This window comes from Phaethon lepturus, unplaced genomic scaffold, assembly GCF_000687285.1.
Source record: "Phaethon lepturus isolate BGI_N335 unplaced genomic scaffold, ASM68728v1 scaffold52343, whole genome shotgun sequence".
Classification (NCBI taxonomy): domain Eukaryota; kingdom Metazoa; phylum Chordata; class Aves; order Phaethontiformes; family Phaethontidae; genus Phaethon; species Phaethon lepturus.
This window is the reverse complement of record NW_010530822.1, coordinates 1-19,263: the sequence shown is the minus strand read 5'-3', so window position 1 is coordinate 19,263 and position 19,263 is coordinate 1. Positions and strand designations below refer to the sequence as shown.

At 37.6% G+C, this 19,263-nt stretch overlaps 2 protein-coding genes across 3 annotated transcripts; one reads left to right on the top strand and one right to left on the bottom strand.

The window, feature by feature from the left end:
• The first annotated feature begins 1,825 nt into the window (after positions 1-1,825).
• UBE2I (ubiquitin-conjugating enzyme E2I) lies at positions 1,826-13,090 on the top strand. 2 transcript variants are annotated; one of them, XM_010284372.1, is made up of 7 exons: positions 1,826-1,847; positions 3,894-3,970; positions 4,202-4,285; positions 7,625-7,697; positions 9,243-9,352; positions 9,520-9,599; positions 12,424-13,090. In XM_010284372.1, the coding sequence occupies exons 1-7, from the start codon at positions 1,838-1,840 to the stop codon at positions 12,485-12,487; spliced, it is 498 nt and encodes a 165-aa protein (XP_010282674.1). In that variant the 5' UTR covers positions 1,826-1,837; the 3' UTR covers positions 12,488-13,090. The 2 variants fall into 2 exon arrangements, with proteins under 2 accessions (XP_010282674.1, XP_010282673.1); XM_010284371.1 differs by lacking the exon at positions 1,826-1,847 and having other exon boundaries at positions 3,893-3,970.
• Positions 13,091-15,237: 2,147 nt separating this feature from the next.
• On the bottom strand, positions 15,238-19,196 carry TSR3 (TSR3, 20S rRNA accumulation, homolog (S. cerevisiae); the record flags this gene model as incomplete). Its single annotated transcript, XM_010284373.1, has 5 exons — positions 15,238-15,385; positions 15,463-15,526; positions 16,947-17,117; positions 17,947-18,140; positions 18,980-19,196. Coding segments are annotated over 5 exons (794 nt in total), but the record flags the coding sequence as incomplete, so codon positions are not given.
• Positions 19,197-19,263: the final 67 nt, after the last annotated feature.

The window sequence follows — 19,263 nt, the reverse complement described above, 5'->3', positions numbered from 1 at the left end:
CCTTTTATTGTTCTCCTTGCGACTCTGGTAGCCGTTCGGCTAGTACCGTCTCTTCTACCTTTTTCATGCCGCAGGCAGGAGGAGACTTTCTGTTCCAGTCCAGAGTTAGCTTGCTTTGATTAAACCTCGGTCCTTGGCTTTCTCCACCTTTCTGAAAAGTAAAGTTTACATAGTTTGGGGGCAAACTACTCCAGCTGATAATTTCTTTCTGTGTCAGTATTTAACCCGCAAAGTAAAAATCTGAGGCTAGCAATCTTAACGATTTTTTTTTCTTGTTTGGAATTAAGAGCTATTGAACGTTCGTGAGACTTAAAGAACATGTTGATGTATTTAGAGCCGTGTCATGGGTCAGAATTGTGGGTGTGATTGCTGTTTCTATAGCACATGAACACTTCTTTGCCAGACTTGCTTTTTGTGTTTGGAAGTAAGTTCCCTCCTCCCCCACTTCAGAGGGTATAGATGGGTAAGATGATCTGTAATGGAACACAAAGTTTACACCTGTGATGAGTGTCTTGGTTTTGTTTTGCCCCTTTTTCCAAAATAGGTAGTAGTTACAGCAGTTGAGGCAAGCTACTGAGTAAATTTGGAAGTTTCTGTTAATTTTCTAATGAGTTAATAGCAGTAAAAAGGACATTGCTAGCTTTTAAGGATACGGGGGGTGTGGGGGGGGGGGCTTACAACCAAACAAAACATGAAGACTGGTGTTTTAGGCTTTTGTGGCCCCTGCAAGATAGGATTGACACGCATTCTCTGGTGTAAAAGTTTGTGTTCTTTCCAGTGATGTAGTGCATAAGTATGTTGGGACTTCAATTCTGTTCACTAGCAGTAAATTTCTTAGGTGAAGAAAACAAATTAGATGTGATACTAAAAAAACAAAACCCTAAGAACTAGAGTGTTTGGGGTTTCCTTGTTGGTTTGTGTAGTTTTGGTGGTGTTTGTGGGTTTTTGTTTTGTGTTTTGTTTTTTGTCCTTTTTTTTTAAATTTTAACTATTTCAGGTTAATAGAGATGTCTTGCATTTATGAGATATTTCAAAAGTTTACAAGAGCTGAACTTAACATACAGATATTTGGGCAAACTACTATTCCAAGGGGGGGGGTGGGCACAAACAAACAGTGCACATAAATTACTGAAGAAGATAAAAGTACAAGTGAGACTATTGTATCTTCAAGTTTAATACCCACTGATTATCTCAGTCCTTCCTGATACTCCGTAATTTCTGAGACCAAAATATATACTGAGATGATCAATCTCTGTTTGTCCTTTCTCAAGCTCCAGCAGAACTAAAGTTAAATTCTTTTACTGAAGAGCTGCTAGAGAGTATATATGGGCAATTTGTTAATGGATTGACTTGCTTTTGAGGGGATGCTTACCTAACAGGATCTTAATTTCTGAAATGGGCTTTCAGTCTTGTTTGTCTCTACTCTTTACTTGGTAGTAGTTTGTGATGAGGTTTTAGATGCTTGTCTGCCCTTGTCAGGGTAACTGAAGCCTGTTGAGACCATATACATGAAGCGTATACGCTGCAATTTTGGATGTAGTCTGTTGGTGCTTAACTAAGTCAAATGTCTCGTGATTTGAAAAGGTATTTATAGAACATATGAAAAACTTTCATTTACTAGTGCATGGTATAATGCATAACCATTTGCAAAAGGAAGCAGGATACAGCCTGATAACTTTTTTTTTTCTGTTGAAAAGTTAGTTGATTGGCGATGTTCTGTAGGACATACATTGTTTATACGCCCTCTGAGAAGTTGGCATTTCCCTTGAGGTGCATGTAATTAATTGGCTGTTAGCCACAGGAAATATAATTCATGTATTTGAAAGCATCCTTTAATATGTTTCTTGGCAGAAAAGGTAGCTGAGTTAATAAACTATATAAGAATATTCGAATGGTTTATAAGCACAAATAATTTTCTTAAATTATTATGGGAAGGCTGGTATTATTACAGTGGACCACTAGGTACTAACAGCACAACTGAAATTCTGCCTGTATATTCAGTAATTCATTTACATCTTCATTTACATCTGTTTCAAAGGCATGGGCTCAAAACGTATTTAAAGTTACTCCCTGTATAATTTGGTTAAGGGGGAGGTTTTTTGTTCTAAAGGTATCTTTTCGGTGTCTCCACATCTCCTGCGTGTGAACAGACTAAAATCTGAGGTGGTATGTACAGTTTCTGTTGACCAAGTCCTGCAAATCTTCTGGTATAACCAAGATATAGATAATTTGTTGGGAATACTAGAATATAGGATTTTTTTTGTATGCATGTCCCTTTTAAAAAGCTTTGCCTGACATTAATTTAATTGCTAGTTTGAAGGTGAAATTATGGCTATCCATGCGAGACTGACTTTGAAAAAAAGCTAGAAGGAGGGGTTTGAAATACCAACTGTACTAGGAACTGTATAAATCACTTAATATGGTACTTTTAAAGACTTCTAGTTAAGGTGTTCTGCACTGCAAAGCCACTTCTGATGTCTAAATATTTAAATTGGAAGCATGCTGTCTTCTAATCTTTAAAGGGTATATCAGATGAACGTGAGATGAACATATCTTACATGGGAGCAGTCAGTGTCTGGTAAATCTTTTCAGCGTGAACATCATGCTAAAGGGCATAGCATGAATGTGTGAGATTTTTAAAACGAGGATCTTTGTGAGCTACAATTCATATGGTTATAGTAGTAGACTGCAGTAGTCTTACAAGTAACCTACATATTACTACAATATGAATTTTGCATAATTCTTAACCAGTGTTTAAATGTTTGTTTTAATAGAGTGGTAACGCTCCTCTCATGAATTCTGTGAGCTTGGTTAGTGGAAGGATTCTACTCTCCTGGCAGTTGTAAAGGCTTGTTAGCTATGTGTGGAGTTGAGAACAAATTGGCCTGACTTCTCCAACGGCCAGGTATCAGCTCTTATTTGAAATGGGTAGAAGTGCAGTAGGGAGAATGATTAAGAGCTTTCACTGGAGTCTCTTTTGACCGTGTGGCTAATGAAACCCTGAGTTTAGATACAGTTTGACAATGAAAAAGAAACTGTCGCTTTGACTGCTGCTCAGGGTGAATGGAGAACCCTTCCCTGAATTTGAAAGCACCAGTTTGTTGAAACCATCATGCCTAGAACTTTTCTTGCATTGTATGCAGTAGTGGCCTATGTTCTATGTTTCTTCTGCAGTCTCAGTCACCATGCTTGGCTGTTACTAAGGCAGTGAAGGTGCAGAAAGATAGTTCAGTTTATATTGGAATTGAAAACCTGCCTTGTGGAATGAACAGTCCACCGGCTCTTCCTCAGCTCCGTTCTAGGCAGCAGCAGGAACAGACAGCAATACAGAAGTTCTATAGTGGCATCACTGTAAAACTGAGGTGATTTTGTTAAGTTCTGTGCCTGTGTCGCTTTTGTGTAGAGTACTGGCTTTCAGTGGGAATTTACAGTCTAATGTCTCTTATTCCCCCGTTTGCCAGAAACAGGAGCAGTACAGATGCTTGTCTACAGAAGAAAGCCATACCTTTTGTGGTGTAGTAAGGAGATAGACAAGTATTTATCAGTCGAACAAGTAGGAAGTCTGAGCCTTTTCCCATTATTAATAGTGTTTCTGTTGTCCAGCTACTGTCAAATTCTTTTCTAAGGTGTGGTTCAAATATAAAACACAAGATGGGGATAGTATTTTGCAGGTCAAGTCCAGTAACTAAGAGGTGATTGATACGGGGAAACCTGATGTTATTCTTGATGTTAACTTCTGCAGCATATGCAAAAATGCGTGTCTTGGCTATAGCAGTGAAAATTAGAGGCCAAAATATTTCCTGAGTGAGCAGGGCTTATAAACAGATAATATAATGTGTTGTTTAAGCTATAAGTAAAAGTTTGTACTAAAAGCAATTATTTTTGTTGTAGAGGGACTCTGAATATGTCGGGCATAGCTCTTAGCAGACTTGCACAGGAGAGAAAAGCCTGGAGAAAAGATCATCCATTTGTAAGTGAGAACTGTCAAATTTCTGACTCTGCAGTTATTTGTTGTTCTGATGATGATTTTTTTTCTTTACTCTGATGTGATTTTTTTTAATTAAATTAATTTTTTTAAATAAAAAAGCTGCTTAAAACTATCTAGTGCAAAAAGAAGTAACTGTGTAAGGATGAAATGTCATGAAGTATTCTAAGTACATCTTCTGAAATCCTCACCCTTTGGCTTTTTGCCTTAATTCAGGGATTTGTAGCAGTACCTACAAAAAATCCAGATGGTACAATGAATCTAATGAACTGGGAGTGTGCTATTCCAGGAAAGAAAGGGGTAAGACTTACTGTTGTCCTAACATCTCACTTCATGGTGAAAAATAATATAAGCCTGTTCTTGTGTTACACTGACAGCTGAGAGTGTAACTTACACGTAGTTTAACAGAAATGCTAGGATCCTGCTGCTACTTTAGAATCCAGGTGGAGTGGGCTAAGAATGATACTGGACAAAATACACCATGAGCCTGTTTCACTGTTGGCCCTGACCACCTTAAGTATAAAATTTTTCAGAGGAGTGTGTAAAGAATCCTACATTGAGAAAACTTGAGACTGTCTTCTGCTTCGTGCTGGGGTTTAGTGTGACTTCTGTTCTTACTAAATGCTGGTTTTAAGTCTTAAAGCTTGAAAATTAGTACTACCAAAATGTTGCCACAGCTGGTTAACTGCTGGTACCTCTTTTGTCCACAAAACAGTGAGACCCTTCAGTCCTAGAGAAGTGCTGTAGCACTGTTTTTGGATTTCATGGAAAATAGTTCTGCGTTATCAACGTGGAATCTCATTGTCTTCCATTTTACGGAATTTTCCCTTTTTGTGTTAGGGAAAGTAGAATAGAACTCTCTAACACTGTTTCTTTTTATCTGATTTAACTTGTGCTACTGTGTCCCTTTCCTTAGAGTAACAAGGGAGAGGAAAAAGTCTGTAGAGACCAGAATTGTTTATTTTTCTCAGCTTGATCTGGTTCTAGGGCATAGGACAAATGCAAACTTTTAAGTGGAAATAATCATTAATGCATGAAACTTCTTTGATATTGTACACTGCCATTATAACATCTCATTCTGAGCAGAATCTTGTTTCTGTTTTTCAAGGTGTTACTTGGCATGTAGAGATTATTCTTGAATTCATTGGTTGCAGTTGTTTCTTCTGAGATAATACTTGGTTAGCTCAGATAAATACTCGGTCGTTTTCATTCTTCTGGGTCTTTAGTGTTTTGCATGTGGGGGGACTTTTGTTGCTTTGCCTGTTCTACTGCCTCTTGCCAACTTGCTTAAGTCCCCTTAAGATCTCATTTCTTAGATTCTGAGAACACAGAGTGTGTAGGCAAAACTTGCAGATTCTGTGCTATTGCCTCAGTTTAATGCTGAACATGGCATTGCTGTTATGGTTATAACGTTGCTCAATACTTTGGTAGTTGTCCACACAGCTCAAGTTAGTTCTTAAAGAAGCACCTAAAAATAATTTAACAGTGTAAGGGGAAAAACTCATCCCCTTGTGTTCTGCCAAAACAAGATTATTCCTCATAATAGCCAGTTATGTACCTTATCAAGATGACACTTTAAAATACTTATAAATCTTCATGCTATATGAAGTCTCCATGCTACTGCTTTAAAGTTTTGTAAACCACAAAGTGGAGTGAACAAGACCCTTAAAGCCAACTTCTTGCCTCCTAGAAAATGCATTGCACCAGGAAAAGATCAGTTATGCTCATGTGATTCTTGGTAGACATTTATTTTAAAAAATCAGGTTTTTCACTCAAGTAAAAATGCCATCTCTTTAACAAGGAGCGGTATGCCTTGCTCATCTCTACCAGACCAACCAGTTGCTCTCTATTGCCTTTGTGTTTGGAGGCACACTGTACTGCAGCTGCTTCCCCTGAGACAGACAAGTAGTTGAAACCACCAAAATGCTTTCTCCTCAGCCAGATCAAAAATTGAAGTGGTGTTAGTCCTGGGTTAGATATCTCCACTCACTTTTTTGACAGCAACTTGCTAATAACTACCTAGAATTTGACTCTCAGATCTGCAACCTGTCCAGTAACACAATATGATCTTGATGATACTGTTGTCATACTGTTATCTTAGTAAGGCTTTTGAATGTTTGCTGTCTTTCATCAATAAGGTATGTTGCTCTATCAGAAAGACAGTAAAAACTTTTTTTTGACTGTTCTGGTGTTCTACTTGAAGAAATTATTAAAAGCTATTTGTCTTCCCTTATGACTGAAAGCAAACAACATAGAATAAACTTTTCCTATCAAAAGGCTCCTCTCTTCTAAAAATGGACAAGTTTTTCTCCTCTGAGAAGGTATGGAGAATAGATATTTCTAGTTGTTGACAACTGACTACTATTTTTAAATACACTATAGCAAATGTAATCAAACTCATACTCAAACTTTTTCAAACATGGTTATTTTAGTATCCCGTAGCATGTTCTTTTTCCTGTTCTAGCTTGAGGCTTTGCACAATAAATATTAATGACAGTGGAGTGCTGTTTCTTTTTTGGGGTGTGTTGCTTTTGGTTTTGTTTTTTTTTCTTTCTTCCTTTTTCCTTCCACTAAAAATCATATAATTCAGATACGAAAGAATTAGGGATTTCTTCCTAAGGTGGTCTTCAAACATACCTGTCTGTCCCAGAGGATAAGATTTGATCTTTTATGCTGATAAGATGTGAGACCATCTTGACTCCAGTTTGTTTTAAAGAATGAACCCAACAGTTATGTTCATTGCAGTGTTTCCATAGCAAAGGCAAGTTACAGAGAAGTGATCTGAATTTTACCTATATAATAAACTTTTCTGTATTGCTGTACTTCTTACTAGAAATCAATTTCTCTGAAGATGGGCTTTTTTCCTTGTTTCCAAGTAATATGAGAAGGAAGTATACATTTGAGACAAGCTTTTTGTCCTTTGCTAGATGTTTTTCCTTGTTTCTAAGTCGCTTTTGAGTAGTGCTGTCTTATTTGGTCTGCCCTGTAGCATGGGAACTGCTCTTCCCAGTTTCTGATCGGGATAAAAAGCTGCTTAGAATTTGTTACACAAAAAAGATTGAATCTGTGAGACTACTTGCCAGCAAATGCAGATAGGGTTACTTTAGACTAGTGATCCTCATATTAACTGTAGCAATACTACAGTGCTGTCCAAATTTTTTGTTCATTTGTGGTTTTCTTAGCCATGTTGTCATGAGGCAAAATAGAAGCCATTTACATCCATGTGCTGAAGGGGTCTATCCGTACCCTATCTTCTCAGTCTTATTTTAAGTGGGGGTATAAATGGCCCCTTCCTCACTGCATGTGTATCATGTGAAACGTTAGAAGTATTCTGTTCTTCTATGTACTATGAAACTTGTATATGGAATTATTTGTGATGATCCTGACTATTGGTGACTCAGCAACACTTACTAGCTGTAAGGAAGTGGAAAAGCAGGGTTTTCTTTCTTCAACTCCTTATATAGGTAGGATAACTTGCCTCAGTCTAGACAGCATGCTACAGTGTAGGACAGCTATTTTCTACTGTGTAGCAGAAGGATATCTTGTGCTTTGCCTGAGAAAGTGTATTCTTGATAAGCTTTTTTCCACAAGTTTGACTTTTCCTTGCTGTAATCTAAACTCTACCTTAACTTTTCATAGACACCATGGGAAGGAGGCTTATTTAAACTACGGATGCTTTTCAAGGATGACTACCCTTCTTCACCCCCAAAATGTAAGTAAAATGACTAAAAAAAGACAGGTTTATTAGAACAATGTTAAACTAGTCCATGAGGTTCTATGAATGGTTATTACTTCCTTACAGATTTTTTTTTTTTAAAGGGAAGTTGCCTTTTTCTTTTTTTCACCACCTACCGCTTTGCATTTACAAAGTTGTGATGAAATGAGTTAAGTGCTCAATATAACAAAATTGGGAGGGGAGGAGGGTTCCTGTGTGGGTTTCCTCAAAGTTTGAGAAAAGCACCATCTGGAAGTGTTCACTACTTGATCAGCACTCTTTGGAAACTAATAGGTAGGCATGGTTAGACCAAATCCCTTTGCATGTCCTTACCATTAAGTTGATCTTCTAAGCCAAGAACACAGAAGGCAAGAACTTTGCGGGGGGGGCGGGGAATCTAAAAAAAAAAAGTTCCATTTAATCTTTTTTCATCTACTTGCTCTAAAATGTGCATCTATTATTTTTCTGCTACTATGTACAACAGATACCTTCAAACTAGCTTCCTTGTTAAGTTTTAGAATTTTCCTTAGCCCAGCTGAAACTCAGTTACTTTAGAAATCTGAAAACATCTATTGCCTTGCCTAGTTTCTTGGTTCTTGAATTGGCTACTATCTCAAATCAATGACAGTGATTACAAATGCCTCTTTTGACAGTGGTTCATTTCTCATTTCATTTTAGTGTTTCAGCTGTGTAGGTTGTCTTGGTTACTCCTTTTGTTTGTTACCACCTACATACATGTGACACAAGAGGAAACATATCTTTTAACTAGAAAATATTTAATATCTTGAGAAATACCAACTAGCACATCCTGCAAGTGTTAAATTAACTGCCATGCCTTAAGATAAGATGTATATGTGACTCATAAGACTTCTAACCAATGCAGCTTCTGAATTCCTACTGAACTTCATTGAGCTGCTCATAAGCAAGACTTACTTGTGATGTCAGATGGATTAGAAAACTGCACTAGCATGTAGATGTTTCATATTGCTAAATAAGTGTTCATTACATTACTCAATGGTGGCTGTTGGATTTAAGTCCTGTAAAGATTAAAAGAAATGCCAGAATATAAATTGAGTGGTAGAAGGAGCTGCACAAGCCTAGTCTTTTCAGTCTTGCAACTTCAACCTGGTTCCTCTTGCTCAGTGCATCTTGATTAAACATAAAGGAAAATTGAAACTGAAGAAAACGCTAGAAACTTACTTCTTCCTTTTATGGAACTTTTCACATTTTAAAGTGAGGAGAAAAGAGTTTTTTTGATGAAACTATGTTGTCAGTTTGCATTCCTAAACCAAAAGATTACTGATCACAATGATAGTGTTACATTGCCTGGATTGATACCATAGATGTGATGGAGTTCCTGCTCCTGGTTCCTGAAGAAAACCAGTATTAATAGCTGCAGAAATCCTTGGGTTTTTTTGGGGTGTGGTGCTGGGGGGTGTCTTTGGCCAGTTTGTTGGTTCCTTTGCCCCCCCCCCCCCTTTAAACCAACTGTCCAATCCTAGTCTTAACACTGCATGCAAGTAATTCTCTCTTCTTCATCAGGTAAATTTGAACCACCATTATTCCACCCAAACGTGTATCCTTCAGGCACAGTGTGTCTCTCCATCTTAGAGGAGGATAAGGACTGGAGGCCAGCAATCACAATTAAACAGGTCATTAATTGTACTTAGACATATTCTTAGCCCTTTTATTTGCTTTGTTTGCTTATCTTATGTGAAAGATGTTCACTGTGTTTCTACAGTTGTTTTCTAAGGGTTTTTCAATTTAATATCTCTTAGAAATACCCATGCATATGTTATTTCTATTCTGTCTTCCACAGATCTTGTTAGGAATACAAGAACTTCTAAATGAACCAAATATTCAAGACCCAGCTCAAGCAGAGGCTTACACAATTTACTGGTAAGTATCAGTGTATCAGCTTGAAAGCTGCTGTATTGCCTACAGCTGTCTGTTACTTACGCTATAACATGCAAGTGTGTTTTAGGAATGATCAGGGGAATTTTCTTACCTTCATGTCTATATTCTGTGGAGATGCCTAGCTTGTGCTAAACTGGAAAAAACCAGTAACTTAATCATTAATGGAGCTTTTAATAGCATCACAACAGCGGTAAAGCATGAAGACTCCTTCAGTTAGACCATAATTCTCATCCGCTTTCTAGCCCAACATAGAATCCTTTCCCCTAAAGGCTGAGTAGTAGTGATGAGATATAATAATTTCATGAGACCAGTAACTCAGGAGACTGAATTAGGTGACAAGTCCCATTCATCAGGATAAGTGTAACTTACTTCTGTCCAGTAGTGGGTACCTGTAAGCACTTGTGCCTGAAGGATAAATGAGAGCTTCTGTGATTGCTGTAGGAAATATGCAGCATTTTGTGAAAACTAGATCTGCCAAAAGAATAGGTTAAAATGAACAGAAAACTTGTAGCTTTAGCAGAATGAAGTTTGCGTTGGTTAGTAAGCTGATAATGTGTGAGCTAAAAAGTACTCTTTTTCTTAATCTGAAAATTTTCCCACCATTAAAAATGGATGGCTAATCGATAATCTTTATGGGAGCAAAACACTTTTAAAAAAATGCTTTTGGTACTGACAGCTACTGAAATAATGACCAAGATGGAAATGTGGAATTACCACTCTGGACAGATGTCTCCAGGAGAGTGCAAAGTTTGAAAAATGGCATTTTATGAGACTTCACACGCATGTCAAAAATGTCTGTTACAAGGTCCTAGTGAAAAGGAAACGTGGGGATGGATAATGTGTCTTGGATTTAATTAAAGGCTTTGCTCAATGTTATTTTTTTTTAAGTATCTACTGAAGACTTGATGGGACTGAGTGCATATGGAGGACAGTTAGGTGGCCACAGTTGTAGGCAGCACCTTTGGGAGCCAGTAATGATGAGGCAGAACTCCCCCCTCTTTTTTTTTTTTCTTTAAAAAAAAAAAAAAGCCACTGAAGGAATCTGGGGCAGGAATAATATACTTTTATACATGTATAAATAGTCTTTGTGTTTTATTTTTTTATCACCTCCCACATGCATATATGTACAAAAACAGTCTTTGCTAGTCTTGTTTCTGCTTTACTGTAAGCGCTTCTGGGAAAAAATTATCTATTGGGAATAAACTATTACATGTTTTTTGTTACTTCAAATATATATATAGTATCCTATTTATCCTCTTCATGTCTTTTGGACACACACAGTATTTCAGATGGGTTACTCTATTTCTGCAGTCTGAAAGTGTGTCTTCTACTACCTAATGAGTAACTGGTAGAAATAGCTCAACAGAGCAGGATTGTGTACGCATCTGTAATTTGGCATAGTTGATAAATACTGGGCAAGATACAGTGTTGTTTAAATAGATGTATTTTAGTCAAGCTGTTAAACTTCAAGAATAAACTTTGTACTCAAAATAAGAATACTTGTTCTCATTCTCAGGATTGCTTTGGTACTGTTGCTCTATAACTTTAGCAGTCTTAATGTGCTAAGCTACTTCTTCCTCTCTGCTGTAGGCATGCAGAGTCTGCTATGGCAGGCACTCTTTTGTGTGGATTCTGAGGGTGTGAGACTTAACAGCTAGGTTGTGTTCTCATGTGACAATGCAGTATAACTTGAAGAAAAAAGTTTATTCTAAAATTTGTAAATTTGTTTATGAGAAGAAGCTAGAGTATTTGCAGTCTGTTTGGTGGTGATTGTTCATTGGATGTGACCAAAATTGGCTTAATTTCTTCTCCCCAAACTGTCAACTTCTGAGGATATAATTTGCTGCCTTTTTTTTTTTTTTTACTGCAGCAACCCTTCATAGCTGAAAGTAAGTTAAGTTTACTGCAAGGCTGTCTGCAAAATCTAGTCACTGTAAACTACCTTTGACACAAGAGTAATGTTAACAAATTTTTGTTTAGCTCTTGACAGACACTTCTGACAGCTAAAATACGGTGTTGAATGTACATGGATGCTCTACTAAGCTACTACCATCCCTTGTTGGTGCAAGAATAGAAAACAAAAAAAAAAGAGTCTGAGGCTTAATGACTGGTCGTAGCTCCTTGAAATACTACTTGCTTGTTTAATCAATCTGTAGCAAGTATGCTAGACTTAGTGAACTACAATGTTTTTTCAAAATGTTGAGCTAGCTTCTTTTTCAGCTGAGGTTAGGGTAAATCTAACCCTGTTAGTCTGAGTCTGCAGAGATAAAGGCTGAAACTACCATACCATTACCATTTTCCCGTTTCTTAAAGAGCACTTCCCCTCCCTCCCCAAAGCAGTAAACTTTAAAATCATATGAAGTTCACCAACTGTTGCGAACTGCTCTCTTCAACCACTGGAATTTACTGTTAATGACCTCAGGTCGTAACATGGGGAGTGGAAAATTTATGTTCAGATGAGTAAGAATGCTTGCATGTAAGCTACATCTGGCCTTGAGAAAGAGCAGGCGCAAACCTTTTTATAGAGACTGGTATGGTACGAAGTCAGATAGTACAATCATTTGACAACAGAGGAAGCTTGGGAAGTAACTAGTTACATAGTACCTTACTTCCCTCCGAAGATAATCATCAGAGTAATGGTCCAGAAAAACCTTTAACATAATGTAGTGTTCACTGAATTCCTACCTAATGGTTTTGCCTTCAGCAATGACTTAGTTTCATATTGAAGAGAAATAGAAGAACAGTAAGTATAATATGGCCTCTGATTTCTCAAGCTGTAATTACCCTTTCTCTCTCTTCTATTCAGCCAAAACAGAGTGGAATATGAAAAGAGGGTTCGAGCACAAGCCAAGAAGTTTGCACCATCATAAGCATCTGTCATGCAGCATCTTAAAAAGGAAGGGATTGGTTTGGCAAGAACTTGTTTACAAAATTTTTGCAAAATCTAATGTTGCTATGTACAATTAATATCCACTTAGGGGAGGGGGTTGTATGTGTGCCATTTTCCATATTCGCCACTTGTATACAGTTCTAAACTTGCTGAATTGCCCCCAGTTTTTTCATACAGGGTCTCTTCCTTCAGTCTTTTGTATTTTTGATTGTTATGTAAAACTTGCTTTTATTTTAATATTGATGTCAGTATTTCAACTGCTGTAAAATTATAAACTTTTATACTTCTATAAATTCACTAGTATCTCTAGTTACTTTGCTATCTGATGCAGGCATGCTTTAAAATGTTAGAACTATACTTAGCCTCTAGCTGGCTGTATGGGGAAAAAAAAAAAAATCATGCCCTCCACCCCCTTCCCTCCCTGAACTTGTTTTTCTATCTTTCAGAAACTAGGTTGTTATTGCTTAAGAGCCTCTGAGATCCAAAGTCAGCCAGCATCTTTATTCTGCATCACTTCCTTTGTGTTTATATGGCGTTCTGTCTGTGTTGCTGTTTAGAGTAAATAAACTGTTTATATAAAGGGCTTTGTTTCATTTATCTTCATTAAAATTATTAAAAGACTGCCATTTAAGTGGCTTGGAACACACTTCAGTGCAAGTCCTGTTTTTAAGGCCTGTGATGCTGCACTTTGTTTAGATATTGCCTTCATTTTTTTTCCCTGCCCTCACCCCCAACATCAATGTGGCCCTTCTTTGGGCCCAGCATGGTAATTGCAACTATTCAACTTTGATCAATTCCTTAAACAGCTCGAATGGAATTCATGACTAGGTAGAGACCAGCTGCTTAATGTGCATAATGGGATCAACATACTGGTGTGACCACATTGACATAAAATAACACAGGCATTAGACTGATATGAACAGTAACAGAAGCAACTGGGGATTTTACATGGTACTCGTTTATCAAAAATACTTCTGTGCCTTCTTCCATATGTTAATGTATATAGCTTTTAGGAAAAGGACGTGCTCTATGCAATTAGCTTCCTTCTGTAAAGGAAATCAGTTAAATATGTAAGTTATTTTCATGTATGTCAAGCTGGTATGGCCTCTATTAAACTTTCACTGCTTTTTTAATTGTATTTTTTAGTCAAAATCATTCTGCAAAACAAATGAAGTGTGAAAAGCTTTATTCCATCTGAGCTGTAGCGTCTTCAGTGCTTTTTTAAAATGGCTACTGCTAGACACAAGTTATTTTAAGTGTAATACAGCTCTGTTCTCAGATCTGTTCTGCTTGCCTGCACATTTGATTACAATACCTTTATAACATAAAGCATTCCCCCAAATTAGAATAGCTACATTGACATTATTCTCAGTCCTTTAAAAATTGTGTAGGATTGTTTCCTTGTCACTATCTAGAAATCTTCGTTACAACAGCTGATTTGGGAGACTTCAGCTGCTTGGATTGGGAAAGTGAGTGACTGACAAACTGAGTTAAAGGAAAAGATTTCCTGTTAAACTCATTTACTTGGGTTTCTTTTCTTTCTTTTTAAAGGGAAATGGAGTATTTGTACCATTAAAACTGCTGCTGTCACTCCCAATTCTAGCTCCAGCAGGGCTAGCATTTAATCTCTCTAGTACAGGAGGGTCAAGAGGTGAAAATCTTGCTGTGACTTGAAGAACTTTTATATAAGAAGGTATCACTATGAATTGTCCTCAGTACCTCCAATTCTACTGGAGGGTAGCTGAAGTTTAGGTTTAAACAAGTTCCAGTTGGGTGCTGTAAACTCAAGAGAGTATTCTATTTAAAGGTACAGAAGACAACTGCTAGCAGCTGCACTTTCACTATACAAACTGGCAGGCATATGGAAAAGTGAACGACAATACTAGTGCTGATGAGAGTCTCTGACTCAAATCTTTAAGGGCCAGACAATGTGTATTTCTGACTTAAGAGTGCCACTTCAAGTAATGAGAATGCTGAAGCTGTTACCTGAAATTTTATGGTATAGTTCTGAATATAAAGTTCAAAACATTGTATGTTGCTTAGGACTGTCTCTCAGACTAAAAAAAACCAACCCCAAAACCCACATGTAAAGTTACTGAAAAGATATACTGAGATGTTTAAAAGAATTCCAGGAAGCATTTTATTCTTTTTAAGCTTAGGTAGTCAGTTTACCCTAAACTAGATGGAGTAGTTGAAATACATATGGCAGGTTCAAGCCTGCAAAAAAGTCAGAGGCTTCTTATGTGGTAGGTACTTGGAACAGGGCAATAACTTAATCATGTTTTCCAGTTGAAATATAGCCCAGAAGTTAGAAGCATTTACTTAATGTACTATTGGGTAAAAATAATCCCTGCATACCACTCTCCAGACACATTGATTAGAATGTTTTTTTAACTCATAACTAAGCTTCAAGTTCTTTACATAATAATTAAATGCCATAATTATCTTAAGTTACTTAATTTTTAAGGCCTTTATGTGCATAAATAGACCTACAAATCCACATATAGACTGAGGTTCACCTAAAGGAAGGCATTTACTAAGCACACCAAGTTATGGGTGAACAAGCTACACTTAACTGTTCACAAGAAAATTTCTTTATGTTACAACTCTTTGGGATTGTTGAGGTTTTTTATGTTCTTGTGGTATATAGGGGTTTTGTGGGGTTTTTTGTTTTTGTTTTTTGTTGGGGTTTCTGGTTAGGTTTGGGGGGTGTGTTTTTGGGTTTTTTTTTTACTTTTCAAATAGTTGGTTTATTGGCTGTTGTTCCAGAAACTTTACAGTACCATCATCTTCTGGACTGCTCTCATCACTGCTTTCACTGGCATCATCCAGCGTGCTCACGCTGTCCTCCTCAGATTCTTCAGTACTTTGTGCTAGTCTGGAAACATTTTTCAGGATTATAAAAGCGAAACAATTGGCAACAAGAAAAATAGTATTTAAATTAAATTTCATTACCCTGGGGAATTGATTGGTCTGTTGGGATTGGAAAATTCTTTTCCTGAGTCAACATCAAATGGATCTGGAAAAAGAAGGAAAAAATGCACACATTGATGAAGGCGGCATATTTTAATGGTCTGCCTTCATTTTGCTTTCAAGAGAGAATTATTGTCAGGGAGGGGAAGCCATAGGAAGTCTGGTAAGTTTACCATAGTTGTTCAGTCAGAAACCAGGTGAGGTGAGAACAAACTGCCAAGACCGGTCCCCCATCCCTGTCTTTTCACTCTTTTTCCATGCCCCAAGGGGTTTGGTAGCTCTTTAGGGGTAGTCAGACTGTAAATATAGGTTTTTAAGGCTTTTGGTAAGAAAACATGGATGTTCTCAGAATGGTTTAGTTCTAAAAGGGTTATCTAGTTAGTTCATGTCTACTGAGAAGTGAAATATAGCTGTCCAGGTTTAGCTCTTGCTGAGTAAGGGTAGGGCTAGATTTACGCTGGCTTGCTTACACAGCTGGGGAGAACTGGTACCTCAGAAGAGTCAAATAAGGCGTGATAGCTTTGATACTACAGTCCATCTAGAAGATACACAGGACTGTGGGTGAAAGCGTGCTTTTATTTGGCATAATAGTGTTGCCCCTTAAGAACTGTCTTCAGTTTAATGTAACAGTAGTTAGGCTTCCACCAAACAGCAGGATGATGTAATTCAGCCCAGCATGTCATGGCAAAGAGATCAAAGTTCAGAGAAACTAGAGGCTGTCTACCATCTCCTTACAGTGTGATCCCCTGGCCTATTTTTATGGGACTTAACTAATTTGAAAGGAAGACATTAATTCTCTCTTCATATATTCTTGATCATTTGATTTGGCTTTTTTTGTGCTGTCTTGAATGACACCAAGCACTCACCTGTGAATATAGCCTGAAATACTGGCATACCATTAAGTTACTGGAAGATTTTGGGAATAAACTAAACTACTGTACTTATAAGATATTTTAATTATCTTTATAGGTCTGATTTTAAACATCTTGATTAGGGACTATATAAACATGTCCATTAAAGTTCTTCCTTAGGTTTACATATAACTAACTTGCTGTCAGACTGTATACTTATATTTTTCTTATAGTCCTCCTGAATTACTAGTCTGTTTACTAAGACTCTGCTTTTAACACCTGTAGATAAAATGAGGAACCATCGTGGAAAATATGACATAGAAAGTATTACTAGTTAGTTCTCCAATATCCCTAATTTAATCAGGGTAGCTGCTCCACAGTTCACCTTGTGAATATACTACTATATACGTTAAATTGATTCAGCCGTTTTCATCTTTTTGAGTTGAACAAAATAGGCAGACTTGCGTCTAAGAAGAATACACAGTATAAAGACAGAACAACATATCTCAACAAAGCTCTTCTACCTTGCCAATATTTTAATGAGATTAATGGAAAAGATTGTAAGGAAACTAGTTAGGAAAAGGAGGTGTATGGTGTGTCTGTGTTTTTTCTTACCTATTTCTTCTTGTGTTTCTTGGACACTGGCTAAAAAGTCCTTTTCAACTCTCAGCACTTCTTCCTGACAATGACAGGCTGCATATTTTTCCAAGAGATTTTTGTTCAAGTCAATAAATGCCTTACCCCATTTAAATTTCCTTAGAAGAATGGTGGCTAGGTCTGGGAATCCTAAAACAAAATAAATGATCAGTTTTCTTTTTCAGTGTGACATTTCACTCAACTTACAGGTATTTAAGTTCAGTACATACCCATGTATCACTACAATAGTGAGATGTTTACCAGCATTTTTTCAGAGTTCAGGGATTCAGACTTTTAAAAATATTAAAAATCTTTTCAAATTTCAATTTAACTTGAAATACCTAACTGAATCCAAGAAAAGTTCATAGTCTTTTAGTGAATGTTATATAAAAATAGTTTGTACATATAGAAATATTTTGTACAGGTAATGAACGATTCAAGCTCTAGCTCCCACAGTCCTCCAGTAAGACAGCAGTTGTACATACAAGATTTTGAAAAGGTAAGATTTGTCTGTAGTAGAGCATGTCTCTTCAATTGTCAAAAAAGTTCTGTGATGTGTTTGCAAAAAAACACAAGAGGGGGCAATTTCTTTTGTTCTTAACCAGAACCGACCCTGTTAACAGACAGCTGTTAGTCTCAATAAGACAAAGGTGCCTAAGGATTCAGTCTCCCTTCTCTGTTTTTTTATTTTTTAACAGTTTTTCTAACATTAAGTGCCATTCTGACAAAACCAGGATCATCAGTTTATGGATCCTGTTTAGTAGCTGACATCAACGCCCCACAGATACCTCTATGCTACCGGATACAAGTACTTGGAAGAAAGCTAGACAATCTGATTCCAAACTCAGAGTGATCACAGTGGAACAGCATTACAGTTTATTCTATTGCAGATCATTTCTGCTGATATATTAAGAATTACTATACTGATATAGTAAGAATTGCTGGTAACATATTTCACATCAGAGATGTTGCAGCCTACCAACAATGCAAAAAGCTGCAGCAAAAGCTTCCACGCAGGACAGCTTGCATGGCCGACCATAGTTTACAGGATTTGCTGCCACCAAGTAAGGCAGCAGCCGTAGATGAGTTCCTCTCATTCTCTTAAAGGGAGTTTCTTCTAATTTGGCCCATGAGCAATCTATGACTGCAATTCCGCTCTGAGCAATGACATGCCTGAAAAAAGAAACATCACTGTATTTGAAAAGTTATCATTGTATTGATGAAATAAGTTGAAGTGAGAATTACAATTGCCACTTTGTACGGGCAACAAATTTGCATATAAGCCTCCCCTTTTTGTCAATCAAAAAGCAGATGTTTTACAATGATCTGATACAATGAGAAAGAATAGTAACATGCTTTTACTCTGAACATGCATATGGCAAAAAATATCCATACGTTTCAAACTGAAAGTGCAAAATTCTAGGTTTAATAATGTGAAGAGTGTGGTTAATAGTAATGTTCTTAAACGTACACCAAGGTTCAGATTTAGGCTCTCCGCCAACTTCTAAAGACTAATCTTTTCTCTGAGTAAATACATCTTTATAAAAATTCTGCAGGAACTTTTGAAGAACATTCTCAACATTTCCCCCAAGTAAGTTTTTTAGTTAATGCATAGTGCTGCCTAGCTGATGAATATGGCATCATAAATTATACTGTAGCTACAGGCCCGTGATTCTGAAGAAATTAACCTACAAACCACATACTTCGATTTTTCATTGGGATCTACGGATGCTTTTTTCACCTGATACCAGCTGTGTAAAAATGGTAACCTGATTTAATAAAATGGCGCTACTTCTCATGTTCATGCATCAACGTAATGTAACAGGAAGGCCATATTTATTCTGTATGACAGTTTTGGCCACGAATCAGTGGTTAAAATGTTCTCCTCCCCAGTATACCACCACTACAGCATTTGAAGCAACCGCTCTTTTTTTTCCTCACAGCCTGCACCTCCACGGGCTTCCCAAACAGGCAGCAGGGCCACCTGGATGTAGGCCTCACCTGGGACTTACCTGTCAGCTGGAGAGACATACTCAGTAGCCAGAGGACTGAGGACGAGGCCCGGGAATCTCTGGCGGAGGCGTAGTGTTCGGAGCAACCCTTTTCGGGCCAGTTTCCTCCCGGTGCATTTCTTGGGATCGCAGTGTCCGAGCTCCCACATACCAAGAGGACACGGGAACCTCACCTCCCGGGCGCCCCCCTTCGCGGCCCCCTCGCCCTCCAGGCAAACTGAAAACAGCAGGCGCGCATTAGGGCATGGCGCCCCGGCAGGACTCAGGGCAGGACCCGAGGTCCC

What these genes read in the sequence shown, in the direction of transcription:
- UBE2I (XM_010284372.1), top strand. An exon ending in GGAGAAAAGATCATCCATTT is followed by an intron (nt 3,971 to 4,201) that starts GTAAGTGAGAAC and finishes GCCTTAATTCAG; the next exon opens with GGATTTGTAGCAGTACCTAC. An exon ending in CCCTTCTTCACCCCCAAAAT is followed by an intron (nt 7,698 to 9,242) that starts GTAAGTAAAATG and finishes CTTCTTCATCAG; the next exon opens with GTAAATTTGAACCACCATTA.